At 42.7% G+C, this 24,436-nt stretch overlaps 1 protein-coding gene across 4 annotated transcripts in view; it reads left to right on the top strand.

Annotated features, from left to right (window-relative positions):
- PDE6D (phosphodiesterase 6D) overlaps positions 1-23,891 on the top strand; it is a 53,872-nt gene extending 29,981 nt beyond the window's left edge. For 2 of the 4 annotated variants that reach the window (XM_054679518.2, XM_063791782.1), the window contains exons 3-6: positions 17,111-17,213; positions 18,145-18,270; positions 18,990-19,095; positions 23,291-23,891. In XM_054679518.2, coding sequence (XP_054535493.1) covers positions 17,132-17,213; positions 18,145-18,270; positions 18,990-19,095; positions 23,291-23,372 — 396 coding nt within the window. In that variant the 5' untranslated portion in view covers positions 17,111-17,131 and the 3' untranslated portion in view covers positions 23,373-23,891. The remainder of the gene's footprint in view (positions 1-17,110; positions 17,214-18,144; positions 18,271-18,989; positions 19,096-23,290) is intronic. The other 2 variants (XM_001144711.7, XM_054679519.2) reach the window with 2 other exon arrangements.
- The last annotated feature ends 545 nt before the right edge of the window (positions 23,892-24,436 follow it).

Below are 24,436 nucleotides of genomic sequence, written 5' to 3'. Positions count from 1 at the left end.
CATCTTGAAAACTTCAATGGTATATGATGGCCAAGCTATGTTGTAATCAAAGTCAAATATGTCTTCTTGCCCAAACCTTTGGGAATAAATACCACTCCAACAACTTCAACAAAAGAAATGGTCTGCCCCCAAGACTGTTTGTTCTTGCCCCAGTCTGCTTGCATTATAGGGGAAGAGAGTAATTTTGCTAATGGTCTCTTTACAATGAAAAGAAAAGAGAAATGTTCTGTAATTAGGGAACTTTTATAAAGATGCACAGTGGATTATTCTGCAAGAGAAAAGCTCTGTCATCACATTTTTACCTCTTTTAACCATTTCTCTACCAGAATCTGTACATAAAAGTTTCAGAAGTGCACAGTTTTTATTTTCAGAGAAATAGGCTTTATATATATAATTTTTTTTTTTTCAGATGGAGTTTTGCTCTTGTCACCCAGGCTGGAGTGCAATGGCACGATCTCAGCTCACTGCAACCTCCGCCTCCCAGGTTCAAGTGGTTCTCCTGCCTCAGCCTCCTGAGTAGCTGGGATTACGGGCATGCGCCACCACACCCAGCTAATTTTGTATTTTTAGTAGAGACGGGGTTTCTCCATGTTGGTCAGGCTGGTCTGGAACTCCTGACCTCAGTTGATCCGCCTGCCTCAGCCTCCCAAAGTGCTGGGATTACAGGCATGAGCCACCGTGCCCAGCCAACTTTTCTTTTAGAGATCTTGTGTGGTAGGAAAATAAATATTGGGCATCATGCCTGGCTAACTTTTGTATTTTCATAGAGACAGGGTTTCACCATGTTGACCAGGCTGATCTTGAACTCCTGACCTCAAGTGATCCCGCCCACCTCAGCCTCCCAAAGTGCTGGGATTACAGGCTCGTTGTGAATCACTTTCATAAGCAATCAGCTTCCCCAGAAATTGGGAGCCTATGACTGAAATCAGAATTGTCATTGGTTTGAGCACTTTGGTGTTTATAGAAGTGCTTAAGACTTAGTTTTTCTGGGTCTTTTTACAAGTAAGTTGTTCTTTATTTCATTATGAAAAAAAGCACTGTAATTTTAAAAATTTATAGTAGAGATATCTTTGTCATTTCGGGCTGCTGTAACAAAGTGCCAAAGACTGGGTGGCTTATATACAACAGAAACATTTCTCATAGCTCTGGAGGTTGGAAGTCTGAGATCAGGGTACCAGCATGTTCAGGTTTTGGTGAGAGCCTTCTTCCAGGTTGCAGACTACTGTTTTCTCGTATCCTTATGTGGTTCAAAGAGAGGAGAAAGCTCTCTAGGGTCCCTTTTGTAGGTCACTGATCCCATTCATGAAGATTCCACCCTCATGGCCTCATCACCTCCCAAAGCCCACCTCCTAATACCATCACATTGGGGGTTAGGATTTCAATGTATGAATTTGGAGGGGACATAAACATTTAGTTCATTGTAAGAAATAAGGGTAAAATTTAGTCTTTGGAAGAGAGGATAAGAAAGGTGATAGCAGAGCAAGAAGAAGAAGATTATCCTTTTATCGTTGCTCTGTAACCCTGGCCAGGGCACTTAACCAGTCTACTTTATTACCTTTCTCTTAGTCTCATCACACAATGAGAAACTGCCATTCTTTGGAATAAGTTTTGCTGCATGGCATTAATGGCATTCTCATACAAAAAAAAAAAAGACAAAAGAAGGCTGGGCGTGGTGGCTCACACCTGTAATGCCAGCACTTTGGGAGGCTGAGGCAGGTGGATCATTTGAGGTCAGGAGTTCAAGACCAGCCTGGCCAACATTGTGAAACCCTGTCTCTGCTAAAAATACCAAAAAAAAAAAAAAAAAAAAAAAAAAATTAGCCAGGCATGGTGGCGGGCGCCTGTAACCTCAGCTACTCAGGAGGCTGAGGCAGGATAATCACTTGAACTTGGGAGGTGGAGGTTGCAGTGAGCTGAGATCGCACCACTGCACTCCAGCCTGGGCGACAGAGGGAGACTCCGTCTCAAAAAAAAAGAAAAAGACAAAAGCCATTTTCTTCTCACAGCAATGGAAGTGAAGACTATTGAGATGATTTGTTTTAGAGAGATTCTCTGGGGGTGATATGGCTGGCTTTACTCTGCAGTTGGTACGTGGTACATCTGGGGCAATTGTAGCCAGCCTCTGATAACAATAATTGCTGTCTTTGTTACTCCCATTTTCCTCTGTCATGGTTACCTCCACAGGGATCCTCTAAGTCAGGAAGAGGTTTATTCCTCCCTCCTTTATCATCTTTGTCTGATGTGGTCCTATGGTCATCATAACACTTGATTGGGTCCCTGAAAGGCCACTCAACTCTTTTGATGTTGCTGATGTTTGAAGTCTTATGAGAAGCTTCAGACAAGAGTGTGCAAGCTCACCAGAGTGCATAGAGGTGCATATGTGCATAGTATATTCACTGTGCCTGGATGAGAATGGGTGTAGGAAGGAGTGTAAAACAGAAAGGGAAGCCAGAGAGATCTTTGAGCCACAATGTAAACTTTCAATACTAAGCTAAGAAGTTAGCACTTTTCTCTGAACAGTGAAAACCTATTGAAGGTTTCTGAAGAGGAGGTAATGATATGATCCAGTTTGTATTTTAGGACTGGCACTCTGGTCACAGTGTATTAGATTGTAAAAGCCAGACTAGAGGGGCTTTTTACATTTTTTATTTGTTATTTAATTTATTTCCATGCAAAAGCTCATCTATGTGAAAGCTAGTGGCTTTTTATATTTTTATTTTTTATTATTTATTTATTTTTATTTGTTTGTTTATTTATTTTTATTTATTTATTTATTTATTTATTTTTTGAGACAGAGTCTTGCTCTGTCGCCCAGGCTAGACTGCAGTGGCACGATCTCGGCTCACTGCAAGCTCCGCCTCCCAGGTTCACGCCATTCTCCCGCCTCACCCTCCGGAGTAGCTGGGACTACAGGCGCGTGCCGCCACGCCCAGCTTTTTTTTTTTTTTTTTTTTTTTTTTTTTGTATTTTTTAGTACAGACGGGGTTTCACTGTGTTAGCCAGGATGGTCTTGATCTCCTGACCTCATGATCCGCCCACTTCGACCTCCCAAAGTGCTGGGATTACAGGCGTAAGCCACCGCTCCCGGCCGAAACAGCATTTTTAACAAGGTCATGGAACCACCCTTTGAGAAACAATGGGCCAGAGACTGGAGGAGAAAAATGAGTTGGGAGGCTGTTGGACCAGTAATATAAAAGAGAAGGCCGGGTGCGGTGGCTCACTCCTGTAATCCCAGCACTTTGGGAGGCCGAGGCGGGCGGATCACGAGGTCAGGAGATTGAGACCATCCTGGCTAACACGGTGAAACCCCGTCTCTACTAAAAATACAAAAAATTAGCCGGGCGTGGTGGCGGGCGCCTGTAGTCCCAGCTACTCGAGATGCTGAGGCAGGAGAATGGGTGAACTGGGAGGCGAAGCTTGCAGTGAGCTGAGATTGCGCCACTGCACTCCAGCCTGGGCGACAGAGTGAGACTCCGTCTCAAAAAAAAATAAAAAACTCAAATCTCTCAAATATAATTTCTGCTCTGTATATATCTATCTAATATTTAATATATATATAATACAAGTATAAAAGTAGAGTTAGGCCTTATCTCTAAAACAAAAGAGGATGAGCAAAGAGATGAAGATTAATATATGAGCAGCACAAAAGATTGCAGCAGGTTTTCCAGGAATTACAAGGTTTTGAGTGAATAAAACTCAAGTCAAACATTAACTAATACAAATAAGCTTTCAGTTGTGTTTTCCTTTTTGAAGATTTTAGAGAAAGAATAAGATAATAATATATGCTTTTATTAGAGAATTTGAAGTTGTTCATAAAAAGTCACTTCCATAATTTGCCTCCTTCAATCCTGAAGAATTATGGTATAATAATGTCCTACACTTGCTTATATCGTGTTTTATAATCTCTAAACCATTTTTGTAGGCATTTCATATAATCCTGGAACAACTGTAAGGCCTTCATATTATCTGTTGTTTACAAATTAAATCTCAGGCAGGTTAAATGACTGATCTAAGATCACAGCTGCTACATGATAGAACTTGGACTCCACAGCAGGTGTTCTGCTCTAAACCAACTGTATTTTCCCCTCTCTCAGCTTTTCCTTCTGACTATAAACTAACATACCCTGTGGTTTCTGTCTTACCCCATAACTCAAATGAATTCCTGAGACTTACATGTAAGCATCTCAAATAAATATTTCTAAGCAGATTTCTTAGTGTTAAAATACTTTCATCTTGGTGATAAAAATTTAGGTATCAGAGCACAGTCATTTGATTAAAAAAAGCTGGACTGATATAAATAAATGATTGAATAAAACAAATGGGGAGAAGAGATAAATCTCCAGTGTATAATTCCAAGTAATTCATATAGTTATTTATCCCTCAAGGAAGTAGAGCATAATTCACCACCCCTTAAGTTGTGCCGGATTTAGTAACTCCCTTCCAAAGGGGACAGTGTAGAAAGGAGAGGAAAAGAGTAACTTCACAATGGAAGAAACTGACAGAGTACCCTCAACCAGGTGATGAAGGTTAACATCAGCATCGATCGGTCATGTTGATAGCATGTATCCTTGATATTGATGTGATAAAAATGATACTATCTCTGTGGTCTTCCTCCCAAAAAACCCATAACTCCAGTCTAATAATGAGAAAAACATCAAATACCAATTTATGGATATCCTACAAAATACCTGACCAGTTCTCCTCAAAACTGTCAAGGTCATCAAAAACAAGGAAAGTCTGAGAATCTCTCACATCCAAGAGGAGCAATAACATCAATATTGGTTCCTTAGTTGTGACAAATGTAAGATGTTAATAATAGAGTAAACTGGGTGTGCGATAAATGAGAACTCTACTATTTTGCAACTTTTCTATAAATCTGAAACTGTTCTTGGCTGGGCACAGTGCTCACGCCTGTAATCTCAGTACTTTGGGAAGCCAAGGTGGGAGGATCACTTGAGACCAGCCTGGACAACATAGTGAGGCCCCATCTCTATAAAAAAATGTTTTTAAAAAATTAGCCACACGAGGTGGTAAGTGCCTATAGTCCAGCTACTCAGGAGGCTGAAGTGGGAGGATCAATTGAGCCTGGAAGCTCAAGGCTGCAATGAGCAGTGATTGCAACACTGCAGTCCAGCCTGGGCAATGAAGCAAGACCCTGTCTCAAAAAAAAGAAAAAACTATTCTAAAATAAAGGTTTATTTAAAAAAAAAAAAAAAAGACTAGAATAGAATAACACCTGATAAAACAATTTATTTCTTGGTGAATTGATATGAATTGAAATGTTTTAGATTTTCCATCCCTAGATTGGTAATGAGGATTTGGGGTAATATCATTAGAGGATTATCTCAGTATCATTAAGAAGTGTCAACTTGCATATGAGCTATTTTGAAGGAGATGAGTGAATAAGTTATTTGGTTCTAACTAGAAGGAACCCATAAAATTATGAGAATAATGTCCATATACAAGGTAACCCTGAATATAATGCAGTCTGTCATCTTTGCAGTGAAAAAATATTTTTAAAAAGTGATGTGAGGCCAGGCATGGTGGCTCACTCCTGTAATTCCAGCACTTTGGAAGACCAAGGTGGGCAGATCACTTGAGCTCAGGAGTTCGAGACCAGCCAGGCCAACACAGTGAAACCCAGTCTGTACTAAAAAAAAAAAAAAAAATTAGATGAGCATGGTGGCACACGCCTGTAATCCCTGCTACTTGGGAGGCTGAGGCAGTAGAATCTCTCGAACCCGGGAGGAGGTTGCAGTGAGCTGAGATCGCACTCCAGCCTGGGCAACAAAGCGAGTGAGTGAAACAGAGTGAGTGAGACTCTGTCTTAAAAAAAAAAAAAAAAAAAAAAGTGATATGGATGAAATAGACATATTTTCACATATATAACTAAGACCATAAATTTTATCAAATAATATATGAATTTAAAGATATTGTCCCCCTCTATACCACCTGTCATTTTAAATGAAACATATTGCCCAAATTTTTTAGATGCAACTTTGACATTAATACCTGGTACATAGTAGGTTGCATTAGTTTGTTTTAACACTGCTGATAAAGACACACCTGAAACGGGGGAAAAAGGTTTAATTGGACTTACAGTTCCACATGGCTGGGGTGACCTCACAATCATGGCGGGAGGCGAAAGGCTCTTACATGACAGCAGCAAGAGAAAATAGGAAGAAGCAAAAGCAGAAACCCCTGATAATCCCATCAAATCTCGTGAGACTTATCACAAGAATAGCACGAGAATGACCAGCCCCCATGATTCAATTACCTCCCCCCTAAATCCCTCCCACAACACTTGGGAATTCTGGGAGATATAATTCAAGTTGAGGTTTTGGTGGGGACATAGCCAAACCATATCATTCTGCCCTGGCCTCTCCAAATCTCGTGTCCTCACACTTCAAAACCAGTCATGCCTTTCCAACAATCCCCCAAAGTCTTAACTCATTTCAACATTAACCCAAAAGTCCACAGTCCAAAGTCTCATCTGAGGCCTGGCACGGTAGCTCACGTCTGTAATCCCAGCACTTTGAGAGGCCAAGGCAGCTGGATCACCTGAGGTCAGGAGTTCAAGACCAGCCTGCCCAATATGGCAAAACCCCATCTTTACTAAAAAATACAAAAAACTAGTTGGGCGTGGTGGCAGGTGCCTGTAATCTCAGCTACTTGAGAGGCTGAGGCAGAAGAATCACTTGAACCCGGGAGGCAGAGATTGCAGTGAGCTGAGATCACACCACTGCACTCCAGCCTGAACAGAGTGAGACTCCATCTCAAAAAAAAATAAAACAGAGTGAGACTCCATCTCAAAAAAAAAAAAAAAGTCTCATCTGAGACTTTGCCTTGCCTTGGCAAGTCACATCCGCCTATGAGCCTGTAAAATCAAAAGCAAACTAGTTATTTCCTAGATACAGTGGGGGAACACGTATTGAGTAAATACAGCCATTCCAAATGGGAGAAATTGGCCAAAACAAAGGGGTTACAGGGCCGATGCAAGTCCAAAATCCAGCGGGGCAGTCAAATTTTAAGGCTCCAAAATGAGCTCCTTTGACTCCAGGTCTCACAAACAGGTCACGGTGATGCAAGAGGCGGGTTCTCATGGTCTTGGGCAGCTCCGCCCCTGTGGCTTTGCAGGGTACAGCCTCCCTCCTGCCTGCTTTCACCAGCTGGCATTGAGTGTCTGCGGCTTTTCCAGGTGCACGGTGCAAGTTGGTGGATCTACCATTCTGGGGTCTGGAGGAGAGTGGACCTCCTCTCGCAGCTCCACTAGGCAGTGCCCCAGTAGGGACTCTGTGTCGGGGCTCCAACCCCACATTTCCCTTACTCCCTAGCTGAGGCGCTTTATGAGGGCCCTGCCTCTGTAGCAAACTTTTGTCTGGGCATCCAGGCATTTCCATACATCTAAACTCCAGGCGGAGGTTCTCAAACCTCAATTCTTGACTTCTGTGCACCCGCATGCTCAACACCACATGGAAGCTGCTAAGGCTTGGGGCCTCCACCCTCTGAAGCCACAGCCCGAGCTGTACATTGGCCCCTTTTAGCCATGGCTGGAGCAGCTGGGACACGGCACCAAGTGGCTGCACACAGCATGGGGAACCTGGGCCCAGCCCGTGAAACCACTTTTTCCTCCTGGGCCTCTGGGTCCTTGATGGGAGGGGCTGCAGGGAAGTTCTCTGATGTGGCCTTGTGACACATTCTCCATGGTCTTGGGGATTAACATTAGGCTCCTTGCTACTTATGCAAATTTCTGCAGCTGGCTTGAATTTCTCCCCAGAAAATTGTTTTTGCTTTTCTATCACATAGGCTGCAAATTTTCCAAACTTTTATGCTCTGCTTTCCTTATAAAACTGAATGCCTTTAACAGCACCCAAGTTATCTCTTAAATGCTTTGCTGCTTGGAAATTTCTTCCACCAGATACCCTAAACCTCTCTCAAGTTCAAAGTTCCAGAAAACTCTAGGGCACGGGCAAAATGCCACCAGTATCTTTGCTAAAACATAACAAGAGTCACCTTTGCTCCAGTGCCGAACAAGTTCCTCATCTCCATCTGAATTTTATTGTCCATATTGCTATCAGCATTTTGGGCAAAGCCATTCAACAAGCCTCTAGGAAGTTCCAAACTTTCCCACATTTTCCTGTCTTCTTCTGAGCCCTTCAAACTGTTCCAACCTCTGCCTGTTACCCAGTTTCAAAGTTACTTCCACATTTTCAGGTATCTTTTCAGCAACACCCCCAATCTACTGGTACCAATTTACTGTATTAGTTTGTTTTCATGCTGCTAATAAAGACATACCCAAAACTGGGAACGAAAAAAAAAAGCTTTAATTGGACTTACAGTTCCACATGGTTGGGGAGGCTTCAGAATCATGGCGGGAGGTGAAAGCCTCTTCTTACATGGCGGCGGCAAGAGAAAATGAGGAAGAAGCAATAGTGCATTCAGAACCCATTGTGGACTCAGTGTTCCCAAGAACCTCTCAAGGGAGGTGCCACTGACACCAGGACCTGAGGCTGTGAAGAATAAGGTTAAGAGTACTCAGGCTGCTTGGTGCAGGTGAGAAGAGGTATTAGTGTATTGGAGAAAGAGTTAAGAGGCTTTTGTGCCTAGGCCATAGTGATTGAGGGGCCTTGTAGACCATGGAAAGAACTCGATTTTTTTAAGTGCAGAGGAAAGCCAGGGATTGACATCTAACTTACAGTTTTAAAAGACCCTTTCCTTCTATGAAGAGAATGGAGAAGGAGGCAAGAATAGAAGCAAGGAAAACCAGTCAGAATGCTAGATGGGAGACAATAAAGAATTAATTGTCATTGATAATAATAATAGCTAACACATGGCTTACTAATGCCCAGGACTGTTCTAGCACATTTTATGAACCAGCTCATTTAAATGTGCTCTTCAGTTAGCACACTCTTTCATTCTTTAAAGTATCATAGGTCGGGTGTGGTGGCTCATGCCTGTAATCCCAGCACTCTGGGAGGACGAGGCAGGCGGATCACCTGAGGTCAGGAGTTCAAGACCAGCCTGGCCAACATGGTGAAACCCCGTCTCTACTAAAAATACAAAAATTAGCCAGGTGTGGTGGCGCATGCCTGTAATCCCAGCTACTCAGGAGGCTAAGACAGGAGAATTGCTTGAACCCGGGAGGCCGAGGTTGCAGTGAGCCGAGATCGCACCACTGCACTCCGGCCTGGGCAACAAAGAGCGAAACTCCATCTCAAAAGAAAAAAAGTATCATCGTTTGGATGATAAATTACACGAAACTATGAACCAGCCAATTAACATTTTCAGAGGAGCTTAACACTTGGAATACTTAGTCTTCCTCCTGTGCTCATCAATTTCAAACTGTCTTATGAAACTCACTAACCCAGACAGCTATACAATATTAAAGTAGGAAGAAAACTGTATGGGATCTTATCTCCAAATTTTCGGAGACTCTTCCTTTTTGTTGCCTTCTGTCCTGGCTCTGTCTCTTGGTTCTGAGTTGTATGTGGGCCTTTCTGTGTTTTTTCTCAGTCTTTTTTTCCCCTTCACTCCGTCCCTGTGTCTCTCCTGTGTGTGTCCCCCGTGTTTCTTTTCTCTTTCTGCTTTTTGTCTTCCCCATTCCCTCTCACTCTCTGTTCTCTTACCCTGATTTCTCTTTCTTCCTCCTTCAACTGGCCAGTGAGGTACAGGCATGTAGTGTGGATCTGTTTATTATATAAAAAATGATGTTGGCTATTTCCATTTAAAACGAATCAAGTCTCTCAGAACCAGTGTACTCATTCCAAAATACTCATAGATGATTGTTACAAACTACTTTAACAGGGGTGTCCAATCTTTTGGCTTCCCTGGGCCACATTGGAAGAAGAATTATCTTGGAGCACATGTAAAATACACCAACGGGCCAGGCACCGTGGCTCATGCCTATAATCCCAGCACTTTGGGAGACCGAGGCAGGTGGATTGCTTGAGGTCAGGGGTTTGAGACCAGCCTGGGCAACATAGTGAAACCCCGTCTGTACTAAAAATACAAAAAATTAGCCGGACATGGGGGCGGGCACATGTAATCCCAGCTACTCAGGATGCTGAGGCAGGAGAATCGCTTGAACCTGGGACGTGGAGGTTGCAGTGAGCCGAGATTGCACCACTGCACTCCAGCCTGGACAACAGATTGAGACTCCGTCTCAAAAATAAAATAAAGTAAAATAAAAATTAAAAAATAAAATACACTGATGATAGCTGATGAACTAAAAAATAAATAAAAAAGTTTTAAGAAAGTTTACAAATTTGTGTTGGGCCACATGCAGCCCAGAGGCCATGGGTTGGACAAGCTTGGTTCAAATCATTTTATTATCCTGTTTTCTACTTTCACATCTCTCAAGGAAATTTACCTAGTACCCCGTTCATCTAACTGATCTCTTCTGATCCCCAATCCTTCCCTTCCCATTCTACCACCCACCTCCTTCACTGCCTTCTATACCTCAAGTCTGCCCCCAGCTCCAGCACCAGACTGCACCTAAATCACACCAGGTCACAACCATTCTGTAAGACACAAGAGGATTTGCGTAACCTGTGTTGAGCCAAGTGTCACCCATTCTTCCATAATATTTATGGAATATTTACTTCCTTTTTTACCTTTCCTAACGCTTAATACTTTGCAAACTATTGGTTTTGTTCTGAAGCTTATTTTTAAGATATTCTTATTTTACATACGAAAGTGCTTCCGTATGTTTGCCTGGTTCCAAATTAGAGGGTACCAGGGCCCAATCTCCTCTAAGCAGGAGGCTTCCCATAGGAAAGGAATGTTCCTTTGTGCTCATCCTTCGTATAAATCACCAGGGAGCTTTTAAATGAACAAAGACCTGGCTGACCCAGAGGGTAGAACTTATAAATAGTACTCCAGCCCCTCCTTTAAAGCCTGGCCACCTAATCCTCCTCTCAAGATTGGAAGTGACTTGAGCTTTGAGTCTTAAAACTCGGGCTGTTTTTCTCTAAAAAATCTGGTTAGCAGTAAGCTGTTAAAACAAATGTGTTTTTAGCCAGATGATGACCAATCATCAAAGCTTGCCTTTCATTTCTAGCATTTTTAGCCAAATGTTTCCTCGTTTTTTTTTTTGTTTTTTTTTTTTTTTTTGGCTCCTCAGAAGTCAACTTGAAGTTTCCTCTTTTGAGGACCAGCTTTTCTCGTTGTTATTATTTTAAGACATCTACCTTAATAACTTTTATTTCTCCTTACTAATAGACTATTATGGATTTCCATTTTATAAAGATGTTCCCAAATTGCTGCATTTCTACCATAAACTAAGGGCTTCCTTTTCACCCCTAAAATTACAGAACTCAGAGGGGCCTTCAATGGCCTCAATCCCAACATCCTTGGATGGAGCTCTCTTTGTATTTCTCTAATGCTGTATTGAGGATAAAATCTTACAAAACTTGTTAAGGATTAAAATGTGCAAGGATTATAAAATGAAGCACATGATATAGATACTGGTAGATAATTTTCCAGATTAGGGCACATGCAGGAATAACTATGTATATTGAACTGGCCAAACATATAAATATATTTTATAGAATATATTTTTATGTGATTCCCAAAAAGATAAGCAATTAGGGCCGGGCACGGTGGCTCAATGCCTGTAATCCCAGCATTTTGGGAGGCAGAGGCAGGCAGATCACCTCAGGTTGGGAGTTCGAGACCAGCCTGACCAACATGGAGAAACCCCATCGCTACTAAAAATACAAAATTAGCCGGGCATGGTGGTGCATGCCTGTAATCCCAAATACTCGGGAGGCTGAGGCAGGAGAATCACTTGAACCCGGGAGGCGGAGGTTGTGGTGAGCCGAGATCGTGCCATTCACTCCAGTCTGGGCAACAAGAGCGAAACTCTGTCTCCAAAAAAAAAAAAAAAAAAAGAAAAGCAATTAAGTCCTTAACCTGGTTATTTACAGAGAAAAGACATTCATGTTGTGGAAATCAACCATGTATTTTTAGCTACTTCTCTCCCTTGAAATAAGGGGAGCTTAAATTTACTATTCACTAAATGCCAGATAGAAGACTAATTTAAAACGTCTTTCTTTTTTATCATTTAATACATAGATTGAAGAGTAAGTCCTGGCCCCAGGCTTTGCTTTTCTGACCTCTGCCAGTCACAGTAGTGCTTTTTCTGGAAGTTCAGTCTGCTCCAGCTGCAGCTTTGTGCAGGGACCCTCCGGGACTTTTCTAGTTTTGCTAGAATGCCTCGTCTGCCTGTGAGCCTGGAACTGTAGAAGTCATTTTAGTTTTGTTTAGTCTTATTGTTTAATTTAAGAAAGTCTGATGTCCATGTTGCCGTAGTGGGTACATAGGACACTATCGGCTGTGAAAGAATGAAAAGCTTGTTCAGAGAAGGTCGAATGAGGACTATGTCTTCAGAAAACCTTGGGCTTAGCTGCCTGGGACAGTTTAGATCTGAGCTCAGAGGGGATTGATAGAGCAGTAGTATCTGTTGTTTTCCTTCTGCCGTTGGGAAGCTTTCTCTTAACATATAGAGACCCTGGGATGTGTGAGCATATTTATAGTAATTATAATTGTGAGACATGACCTAAGGAAGTATGTGAACTTGCTTTTGAATTTAGTTGTTTAAAAAAAAAAGTGGAGTTTGAAAATATGAACCAGAGGAAGGCAGATCACACGGGTGGAGAGGAACGGCACTGTCTGGAGATGTATTGAGCATAGAAGGAGAGTTTGTTAGGAATTGCACACCCTGAGGGGAGAATGACACAACCAATGTGATCTGAAAGCTACAGTACATTCATGCAGGGATGCCCACAAGCAGGTTGAGTGCACAGAAAGATAGACTCCTCATCACATTGCAGGCACTCTGCTGAATAACCCTTTGTTATATTTTGAGACTTTTCTTTTTTTTTTTTTTTTTGAGACGGAATCTTGCTCTGTCGCCAGGCTGGAGTGCAGTGCACGATCTTGGCTCACTGCTCACTGCAACCTCCGCCTCCTCTGTTCAAGCGATTCTCCTGCCTCAGCCTCCTGATTAGCTGGGACTACAGGCGCACACCACCACGCCCAGCTAATTCTTCTATTTTTAGTAGAAACGGGGTTTCACCATGTTGGCCAAGATGGTCTTGATCTCTTGACCTCGTGATCTGCCCGCCTCGGCCTCCGAAAGTGCTGCGATTACAGGCGTGAGCCACGACGCCCAGCCGAGACTTTTCTCGTATAGCAGCAAAACCTAGACAGAATCTCTCCAGAGGGTAAAATATAGTGTTACTACACACATGATGATTCCAGTCAGCTGTGTTGTTTAGGGTTCTTCACTGCAAGCTATTCAAACAATGGGAAAGGGTATCTGAGGCTTTTGGAACTGCCTGGAAGTTGAAGGACAGGGTCTGTAGCAGAGACCACACAGTAGGAAAGGGCAGGTTGGCATGCCCCTGCTGCCCCCACCCTGAAGAACTTCCAACTCCCTCGCAAGTCCTGTAGCTTCAGGACCCCAGAACTGGGCAGCACGTGTCCAAGGCTAGGCCTTCTTGTGCTCACCCCTGATTATGCCGGGGCTGGTAGAAAAGGATCTGGCCTTTCTAGCTGCTGTAGTGCAAAGCGGTCACTGCCTTCCACAAGGTAGAGACTCTCTTCTTTGGGAAGAGAGTCTGATCACAAGATAGCAAAAAAAGAAAACCAAAAAAAAGACACATGTAAACTATATCTATATTATACATATATTTATCTGCAGCTCAGTCTCTTCGCAAATATTACCGATCTTTTGCAGACAGCCTCTGTGCTTGCATAATGTTAATTTTCTTTTCCTTTAATGGTTTGTCAATTGTTTTTTAAAACAAAACAAAAAAAAACCTTAGCACTCTCTTCTTAAAGTTAGTCTTTATTTTTATTAAGTTGTATGTGTTCATCATTTAAAGAATCATAGTCAGCCGGGCAAGGTGGCTCACACCTGTAATCGCAGCACTTTGGGAGGCCAAGGCAAGCGGATCACCTGAGGTCGGGAGTTTGAGACCAGCCTGAACAACATGGAGAAACCCCATCTCCAGTTAAAAATACAAAAATTAGCCAGGCATGGTGGTGCATGCCTGTAATCCCAGCTACTCAGGAGGCTGAGGCAGGAGACTTGCTTGAACCCAGGAGGTGGAGATTGCAGTGAGCCAAGATCATGCCATTGCACTCCAGCCTGGGCAACAAGAGCGAAACTCCATCTCAAAAAAAAAAACAAAAAACACAGTCTATCTAGTTTCTAATGAAGAGCACCACTCCCTGTCCCCCTATTTTCTACTCCCCAGAGAAAACTATTTTCAATCCTTTTTAGCTTATTTATTTGGTATTCATCTTGGTATTTCTAAAAAGCAAATTGTGGCTATGTCGTAATGTTTCCATTTTAGCATTATTTATCCACTTTCCACTACGGAAAATGACAGTTTTGTTGTTTCTCAACATTTCGTGCCTGACTATCCGGATATACATACTCTTGTTCCCCCATCCTCCCAGGTAAATTATATTGGGTGTTAGCATGTGCTTTCATTGTTATGACCATATCAGCACTACTTGCAATGAAGCCATGAGTTACACTATGACTACTTTTTTCTTCCAGTACTACCTTTAATTTTTCTTGATGTCAGTACTTGGATTTTTGTCATTTGCTTAGATTTTCTGTGTTTCTCATGAATTTGACCCCAAAATCTCCCTCTAATTGTATAAATCTCCTTTCCATATAAACACACTAGGTATTCTATGAATTTTATCTTTTTAAAAGAAAATCTCTTCCTGAGCTTTGTGACCTGCTCTAGCCTGGACCCTGGACTAGTCACTCTCCAGACCTGTTAAAGAGCTATTGTCTTGGGATCTTCCTTCACTGTCACTCAGGGGACTCCCTTCAGCTGTTTCTTGCTTGCTATATCCCATGTCATCCCCTTTCTTGGTTTTCTCTGTCATTTTGATGAAGCCATATTTTCCTTAGTTTCTTAAGAAAGCAAATATGTTTTAGTTTGTTTCAGGAATTGTTTCCCTGAAAATTTTAAAGGCCCTGCTAAATTTTCTCCTACCTTCCAGGGTTCCTTTTGAATTTGATTTATTCTGATTTTTTTTCCTATTCTGATTTGACCCTTTGTATAATGACTTGTTTAACCTCTGGAAGCTTTTCGCTTTTCTTTATCTTTGATATTCTGTAAATGCACTAATGATGTGACTTGGGCATTTGCTACACGCTTTTTTTTTTTTTTGAGACAGAGTTTCGCTCTTGTTGAGGCTGGAGTGCAATGGCGCAATCTCCCGGGTTCAAGTGATTCTCCTGCCTCAGCCTCCTGAGTAGCTGGGATTACAGGCAGGCACCACCACGTCTGGCTAATTTTGTGTTTTCAGTAGAGATGGGGTTTCTCCATGTTGGTCAGGCTGGTCTCGAACTCCCGACTTCAGGTGATCCGCCCGCCTCAGCCTCCCAAAGTGCTGGGATTACAGGTGAGCCACCGCTCCTGGCCTAGACACTTTCCATCTACGAAATTTTCTTGAATTAATTTATTGATGCCATCCTCCCCTCAGTTCTCTCTGTTCTACCTTTCTAGAATTTCTATTAGTTAGACTCTTGGACTATTCTTGGACTATAAGTTTTTGTGCCTTTACTCTCCTTTTTTTTTTTTTTTTTTTTTTTTTTTTTTTTTGAGACAGGGTCTCCCTCTGTCGCCCAGGCTGGAGTGCAGCCGCATGACCTCGGCTCACTGCAGCATTGATTTTGTGGACTCAGGCAATCCTCTCACCTCAGCCTCCAGAGTAGCTGGGACCACAGGCATACGCCACCATGACTGGTTAATTTTGTATTTTTGTAGAGATGGGGTTTCACCATGTTTCCCAGGCTAATCTCAAACTCCTGAGCTCAAGGAATCCACCCGCCTCAGCTTCCCAAAGTGCTGGAATTACAGGTGTGAGCCACCACACTCAGCCTGCTCTCCTGTTTTCTATCCTTGCCTTTTTCGTTCTGAAAGCTTTCTTCAATTTTGTCTTTGCGTTGAGTTGTTTGGTTCTGCTATCAAAATATATGTGTTTCTAGAGTTCTTTTTTGTTCTCTGAATATTCTTTTTTAAATTGGTATTATTGACTCATTTAATGTATGAAACAATACAGAAACTAGAAAATATAAATACTTATGTTAGAAGGCATTTTCTGACAGAGAACATCAGTTAACCAGCTTCATAAGTTGTAACCTCAAACCAGAGAAATTCACCTAAAATATACAGAATTTTATTATATTAATTTTTAGTGTCTATAGAGGTTATGTCTTATCTCTCTTTTTTAATGCTCCTTTTTAAAACTTATGTCTGTAAGCCTCTTTATTCTTCTAAGTTACTTTTTTCTTTTAGTTTGTTTTGGTCTGTCTTTCATAATAAATGCTTCCTTAAATTTCTGTTGATACTTGGCTGTCTTCTCATATTTAAAAACAGGGCACTCAGAGGCTGAGGCAGACAGATCACTTGAGGTCAGGAGTTCGAGACCAGCCTAGCCAACATGGTGAAACCCCATCTCTATTAAAAATACAAAAATAAGCTGGGCTTGGTGACGTGCTCCTGTAATTCCAGCTACTCAGGAGGCTGAGGCACAAGAATTGCTTGAACCAAGGAGGTGAAGGTTGTAGTGAGCCGAGATTGTGCCACTGCATTCCAGCCTGTGTGACAGAGTGAGACTCTGTTTCAAAAAAAAAAAAAAAAAGAGGGGGCCACTACAAAGCAATTTGAGAGTTCTGTGCTTGTGGGTGAAGTTTATGGACTGTGGCATTCACTATAGAGTGATCTTCATGAGTTGTTTCCTTGGGGTACATCTGATATTTGTTTCTTTAGGTATTTTATCTTGGTTGGTCAGATCCTGTTGGTAAATTTTAAATTTTGCACTATTCATTTTCTGTCCCTTTCTTGCAGTCTCTAGGTGTGTGCAGTCTTAGGATTCTCATAGATAAAAATAACTTCTCTAGGTTTCTGCTTCTTCCTTTAGATGTCTTTTTGACTCTCCTCACATTCTTATGTGCTTCCATGGCAATGAGCAGTTTGACAGACTTTTTAAAAAGTAAACAAGAGTTGGTGGGAGTAAACATGAGGCACCTAGAGTACAAAGTGGGAGTCACTTTCAGTGCCTTATTTTTCCTTAGTCATATTTGATCAGAAATTGGATGAACCTTCGGGATGCTGAGACAGGGAAGATACTCTGGCAAGGAACAGAAGACCTGTCTGTCCCTGGTGTGGAGCATGAAGGTACTTTCCAACCCTTTATCTACACAGGGCTGTGACCAATGCCAGACTAGCACCTGAGCATAAGAGAGCTAAGTTAACACATACCTAATAGGCGGGTGAGCCCCTGAAGACACAGCATGTTAATCCATGTGTTGTTGACAGTTTCAGTTACTTTCTTTTTTTTTTTTTTTTTTTTGAGACACAGTCTTGCTCTATCACCCAGGCTGGATGGAATGCAGTGGTGTGATCTTGGCTCACTGCAACCTCCGCTTCCCAGGTTCCAGTGATTTTCATGCCTCAGCCTCCCGAGTAGCTGGGACTACAGGCGTGCACCACCACATCTGGCTAATTTTTGTATTTTGAGTAGAGATGGGGTTTCACCATGTTGGCCATCCTGGTCTCGAACTCCGGACCTCAAGTGATCTGCCCGCCTCAGCCTCCCAAAGTGCTGGGATTACAGGTGTGAGCCACCATGCCCAGCCAGTTACTTTCTTAACATTTCTTTCTCTCACTTCCCAAAACCCATTTTGTGCTGATATTTTACCATTAGAACATACCCAAAGATAGAAACTAAGATCTCAACTTTTTTCTCCATAAGAAAATTTGCATTTTTATCTCCCTGAAGTAAAGAAGAAGTAAGGGGTTAAAATCACCAGAACAGAGTAGAGAGAAGGTACCCATGCAGCCCCCTTCCTGATGAGAGTAGTTAGATGAGGCCCTTAGATGCACAAAACCTGGTGTTCCTTGAAGATCTAATATCTTTCAGATACAGGTGACCAATTAGAGACCTCTGCTTTCAGCCACACAAAGTGTAGTGCACTTACCAAGGCATTATCCAAAATGTAAGAAAGTGTTCTCTAAATCAGCTGTAAGAAGCTCCCGGAAATTTGAAGCATCATAGTCCTGTGGTTTTCATTTAGAAAGGCTTCAACATTTGTTTTTCTCTTACCAGCCCGTGTTCCCAAGAAAATCCTCAAGTGCAAGGCAGTATCTCGAGAACTTAATTTTTCTTCGACAGAACAAATGGAAAAATTCCGCCTGGAACAAAAAGTTTACTTCAAAGGGCAATGCCTAGAAGGTATTCTGCTGCCTACATGCCTGAAATCAGGGCTTAGGGCGACCAGGACAAAAGGCAACAATATCCAATGAACTGAAGCAGTGCTTTGATAACATTCCTTTTACAACTCAGTTTGTGGTAGGATTCCTACACTCTGCAAGACTGTGAATCCCCAGTGAAACAAACCAAAACAAAGCTAGCCACTACAAGGGGCTTTGAGGTCTCTGACACTGGGAGCATGGATGGTGGTGCCTGGTTTAGGCACTGACGTTGTATTGTGATATGATCTGGAGGAAGCTGCTATGAGCAGGGCCTAGTACAGTGCTCTACATACAGTATCATACAGATTTGACTGGCAAGGCCACTCTGCATTGAATTCTCACCATGCAGTGTAAAGGGCGCATAAGCCCCTTCAAGCTAATTCCAAGTGAATTTAACTATGTATCTATATATAGTTCACATCTAGCCTACCTCTAAGAAAATGCTGCTTATATTGTGTCCTGCTCGCTGGTCCTAGTCCTTTAGACCTCAAAGTATGAGAAGCAAGCCTTTGGTGTGGTTCAGAGGACAACCTGAGCAGGCTTCCCTGTCTTTTTTATGCCCCTGGTCTGAGAGGTTGCTGATAGCTTCCTTTGGTGGTTCTCAGGGTAGGAAGAGGCTCACTCTAGAGAGGGAGACAAAGAGCCCTTAAACTTTATACTGGGGCACCTGCTCACCCCGGCTTTTCCTTCTTCCTTCAGAATGGTTCTTCGAGTTTGGCTTTGTGATCCCTAACTCCACAAATACCTGGCAGTCCTTGATAGAGGCAGCACCCGAGTCCCAGATGATGCCAGCAAGCGTCTTAACGTGAGTGAGCAGGTCTCAGGAAATTATGAAGTGTGTCTAGAAACAGGCATTCCAGGCAGGTGGGACTCCTGGTGCCATTCAGTGGGCAGAGAGCTCGGTTGAGAAATAGAGTAAAAGAGTATCCAAGGGTATCTAGGTTTCCAGGTTCCTGACCTTTTTCATATGAAAAAGACAGTATGATAGAGTAGAAAGAATAAAAAAATAAAAATAAAAATAAAACTTTAGATTAAACCAGATTTAAATTCCTGATTCACCCTGACTACCTGTGTCATCTTGGGCACTAATATGCTTTATCTCTCTGAGCCTTAGTCTTTCATCTCTAAACACAGAAATTAATTCTGTCTTACAGAGGTGTAATGAAGATAAAATGTGATGACATGAAAGGAGACTGGCATTTAATATATATACCGAATCTATGTTAATTTGCTCCCATTCCTGACTACCGTACTTCCGGTATCTCTGTATTTTGTTTAGATCACCTTTAACAGAATCTGGCAAAGTCCTATTAATAATTCTGTTTTCGAGGATACTACTTGGTTACAGTTTTTTGGAGAATGGCTTACCATATTAATAGCTTTGGTTCCTGTTCCAAGAACAATTTGTTTGTGCTTTTTCCAAAAACACTGTCAATAACTTCCTACCTCCCATTGTCTGTGGGAAAGATGTTAGTCTCTCAAATGTTATAGTAATAGTACCTTCTAAAGAGTTAGCTGGGCGTAATGGCACACACCTGTAATCCCAGCTACTCAAGAAGCTGAGATAGGAGAATTGCTTGAACCCAGGAGGTGGAGGTTACAATGAGCCAAGATCATGTCACTGCATTCCAGCCTGGGTAGCAGACCAAGACTCTATTTCAAAAAAAAAAGAGTCCCACAGATAATTGTGTAATATTGGATCATCTCTTTCAACAGTTCCTTTATGAAAGCCATATTGAATTTGTTAAAAATTGAGGTTATTGACTTTAAGGTTTTTTGTTTTGGTTTTGGGTTTTGTTTATTTTATTTTTTTAAAAAACAGGGTCTTCCCATGTTGCCCAGGCTGGACTCCAACTCCTGGGCTCAAGTGATCTTCCTAGCTCAGCCTCCTAAGTAGGTGAGACTACAGGCATGTGCCACCATGCCTGTCTCTACTTTTTAAGTTTTTTTTTGTTGTTGTTGTTTTTTTTTGAGACAGAGTCTCGCCCTGTCACCCAGGCTGGAGTGCAGTGGTGTGATCTCAGCTCACTGCAAGCTCCGCCTCCCAGGTTCAAGCAATTCTCCTGTCTCAGCCTCCCAAGTAGCTGGGATTACAGGCATACACCACCACACTGGTTAATTTTTTTTTTTTTGTATTTTTAGTAGAGACAGGGTTTCACCATATTGGTCAAGCTGGTCTCGAACTCCTAACCTCAGGTGATCCACCCGCCTCAACCTCCCAAAGTGCTGGGATTACAGGCATGAGCCACCGTGCCCAGCCCCTTTTTTAAAGTTTTTAATAGTTTTTTTTAACAGCCAGGTGTGGTGACACTTTCCTATAAACCTAGCTACTTGGGAAGCTGAGGCGGGAGGATTGCTTGAGTCCAAGAGTTTGAGACTAGCTTGGGCAACATAGCAAGACCCCATCTAGATTTTGTAAGAGGCTGGGCGCGGTGGCTCACACCTGTAATCCCAGCACTTTGGGAAGCCAAGTCGGGTGGATCACGAGGTCAGGAAATCGAGACCATCTTGGCTAACACAGTGAAACCCCATCTCTACTAAAAAGACAAAAAATTAGCTGGGCATGGCGGCACACGCTTGTAGTCCCAGCTACTCGGGAGGCTGAGGCAGGAGATCACTTGAATCCGGGTGCCGGAGGTTGCAGTGAACCGAGATCACGCCTCTGCACTCCAGCCTGGGTGACAGGGCGAGACTCCACCACAAAAAAAAAAAAAAAAAAAAAAAAAAAAAATTGTAATAGAATTTTTTAAAGTTTTAATAGTTTTAAAAGTAGATTTTTTTTTTTTTTTTTTTTTTGATATGGAGTCTCGCTCTGTCGCCCAGGCTGGAGTGCAGTGGCAAGATCTCGGCTCACTGCAAGCTCCACCTCCCAGGTTCCCATCTTTCTCCTGCCTCAGCCTTCCGAGTAGCTGGGACTACAGGCACCCGCCACCACGCCCAGCTAATTTTTTGTATTTTTAGTAGAGACGAGGTTTCACCGTGTTAGCCAGGATGGTCTCAATCTCCTGACCTCGTGATCCGCCCGCCTCGGCCTCCCAAAGTGCTGGGATTACAGACGTGAGCCACCGTGCCTGGCCTAAAAGTAGATTTTTTAATTACAGTAGTAGCTATTTTTATATCTTATCAGCCAGTCAGATTCTGAGTACCTTATTTACCTGTTTTTTGGGGTTTTTGTGTTTTTTTTTTTGAGACGGAGTCTCGCTCTGTCGCCCAGGCTGGAGTGCAGTAGCATGATCCCAGCTCACTGCAACCTCCGCCTCCCAGGTTCACGCCATTCTCCTGCCTCAGCCTCCTGAGTAGCTGAGACTACAGGCACCCGCCACCACGCCCGGCTATTTTTTTTTTTATATTTTTAGTACAGACGGGGTTTCACCATGTTAGCCAGGATGATCTCGATCTCCTGACCTCATGATCTGCCCGCCTCAGCCTCCCAAAGTGCTGGGATTACAGGCATGAGCCACCACGCCCGGCCTATTTACCTGTTTTATAATTAATTACCAGCAGAAATGTATCTGCTGGTTATTAATTACCCTGGGAAAGTACAGAGTAGTTTAGGAAAGCAGGGATTTTTTTTTTTTTAGATTTTATTAAACTTCATTTGACTTCTTCTTCACGAGGCGTGATTTTTTGTTGCTGTTTTTTTTGAGACGGTCTCGCTCTGTCTCAAACCTACCATAAGATGAAAATATCATAAGTCAAAAATGCATTTAATATCCCCATAAATCCACTATAAAGTTGAAAGATCATAAGTTGATTCATTATAAGTAGGGAACCAACTATACTTAACTTTTTATTTATTTTATTTTTTTTATTTTTTTTGAGACGGAGTCTCGCTCTGTCGCTGAGGCTGGAGTGCAGTGGCGTGATCTCGGCTCACTGCAAGCTCCGCCTCCCGGGTTCCCACCATTCTCCTGCCTCAGCCTCCCGAGTAGCTGGGACTACAGGTGCCCGCCACCACGCCTGGCTAATTTTTTTGTATTTTTAGTAGAGACAGGGTTTCACCCTGTTTAGCCAGGATGGTCTCAATCTCCTGACCTTGTGATCTGCCCACCTCAGACTCCCAAAGTGCTGGGATTACAGGTGTGAGCCACCGTGCCCGGCTACTTAACTTTTTAGAACCCCCAAAAACAGTTGCCCTAAACTCAGCTCAAGTGTGATTTGGTAAGGCCATGGTCTCTCCCATTTTACAAATGGGAGCACTGAGATACCCACCAAGAAAAATGAAATTCTTCCCTCACACCTCACAATACAGGTGCATCATTTAGTGTTCTGTAGTTGTAAGTCATAGAAACAGGCTCTGGCTAATACAAGAGCTGAAAGACTAAGGGGGAGAGCTGGGGCGGCTTGGAAGATGCAGATGGGCAGGAATCCCTGGATGGCTTCCTCAAGGAGAAGCTACAGGAAGGATCTTGCTCAAGGGAAAGAGTCTGATTGGCCTAAGTTACATCCTCTGTTCACCCTTTTGCCAGGTGAGTGAGGGGCCACTCACTTGGCACATGGACTGGAGGAAGGGTGGTTCCCAAATGAAGAGCAAGGTGCTGTTACCCAAAGGCAGGAAAATAGATGTGGGTCAGGCCAAAGCCCACCTTTCGACTATTGTAAGTACTGTAGGGAAGGATACTGCCCCTGAGGTCTGCAGGCTTCTATATGTAAACCAGCCAGAGGTGTCCATGAATGCGGTATCAGAAAGTCAGTCGGATCTATAAGCACCCTGTGTGCAGAGCACTCTACTAAGGGCTTTAGAGTGTACCAAGGAGTGGAGACATGCTCTCACTTCTGACTTGTGAGCTTGACAGGGACGAATGTAACCACATAAGTTAAATGTCATGTTAGACTTGTAGCCCCATATAGACAAGGATTTTAATGTCCCCAAGCTAAGACTCTGGGTGGGTGCATGTCCATTGGCCCAGGAATCCAGATGGAAACCACTTTGTGGAAATGAAATCTTGTGCCTAACATGCTCACTCTCTTTTGCCCTCTGTTTCTCTTCTTACTTACAGTGGGAACGTTATCATAGAAACAAAGTTTTTTGACGACGATCTTCTTGTAAGCACATCCAGAGTGAGACTTTTCTATGTTTGAAAGAAGAATGTGTGTACATTTCAAGAATTTGGGTTTTTTGGAGGGAGGAGGAAACTGTTTACTTTTTTCCTCCACACGTTTGATTTTTGACACATACACCCCTAATTCCCTCAACAGCAGAACCTACCTGCAGCCACCAGGGGACCAGCTCTGTGTAGGTAACCAGATGGCTCTTTTTCCCAAGCCGCCATCTTCCAGCTGACCAGACTAAACTCCCAACCCCAGACCAGGGCAGGGGGCAGGTCTCAAGTCCTTCCCAGCATACACACAGGGAACAAACACATACCACAAACCGGTAACTGTACCTGTCACTCTCCTTGTCTCCTCCTTGGGCCCTACAGGCTACACATCTACCTTTGGCCCCTGGTTTTGGAAAAATTCCGTGTTCCTGACCCATGTTTAGTTTTTTCCTACCATTTCTATTTCATACATTCTCATACATTTAACTTGTAAAATAGACTGTGATATTATTACATAATGTAATTAAAAATATGAATTAAAATATTCCTACAGTCTTTAGCATGGCACTGCTTTTATCTCTCCTTTTTCTGGAAAGTGAACCTGGCTGCATAATGGAAAGAAACCAAATATAAGATCACAACTGTATTTCACTCCAGGAATGGAACTGATAGATCTTGTTCCCTAATGCCACAGTTACTGCTTTCCAAAATTGTGCAACATACTTGAACCAAACCCATGACCTTAACATTTGTCTTTTAGACACAATCTTTAATGGTTCTTTTCCACAACATACATGCACCCTTTGTTTGTTTATTATTGTTAATTTTTTCTATTTGTTTACAGTATTCATTTGTTCAAGAAGTTTCAAGAAAGGGCAATTCTAAGTTAGTAGAGTAGGGACTCTTGTATTCCTAAATGAGACTAGAAGCTACAAAATGAAAAGATCTGCATGAACCTAACTGGAGAATGATGGGAAGGCATCTGGGCTGGGAGGAGGCTGGGAGGCCTTTAAGACTGTCGTCATTGGAAGCCAGCGTGGGAGAGAAGGGATTACAACTGGCAGTGCTTTCAGGTCCGACATAAGAGAGAACACCAAAAAGTGT

The sequence above is a fragment of the Pan troglodytes genome, chromosome 13 (genome assembly GCF_028858775.2).
Source record: "Pan troglodytes isolate AG18354 chromosome 13, NHGRI_mPanTro3-v2.0_pri, whole genome shotgun sequence".
Classification (NCBI taxonomy): Eukaryota; Metazoa; Chordata; class Mammalia; order Primates; family Hominidae; genus Pan; species Pan troglodytes.
The sequence above is the reverse complement of the archived record's forward strand: the minus strand, read 5'-3'. Positions and strand labels throughout refer to the sequence as shown.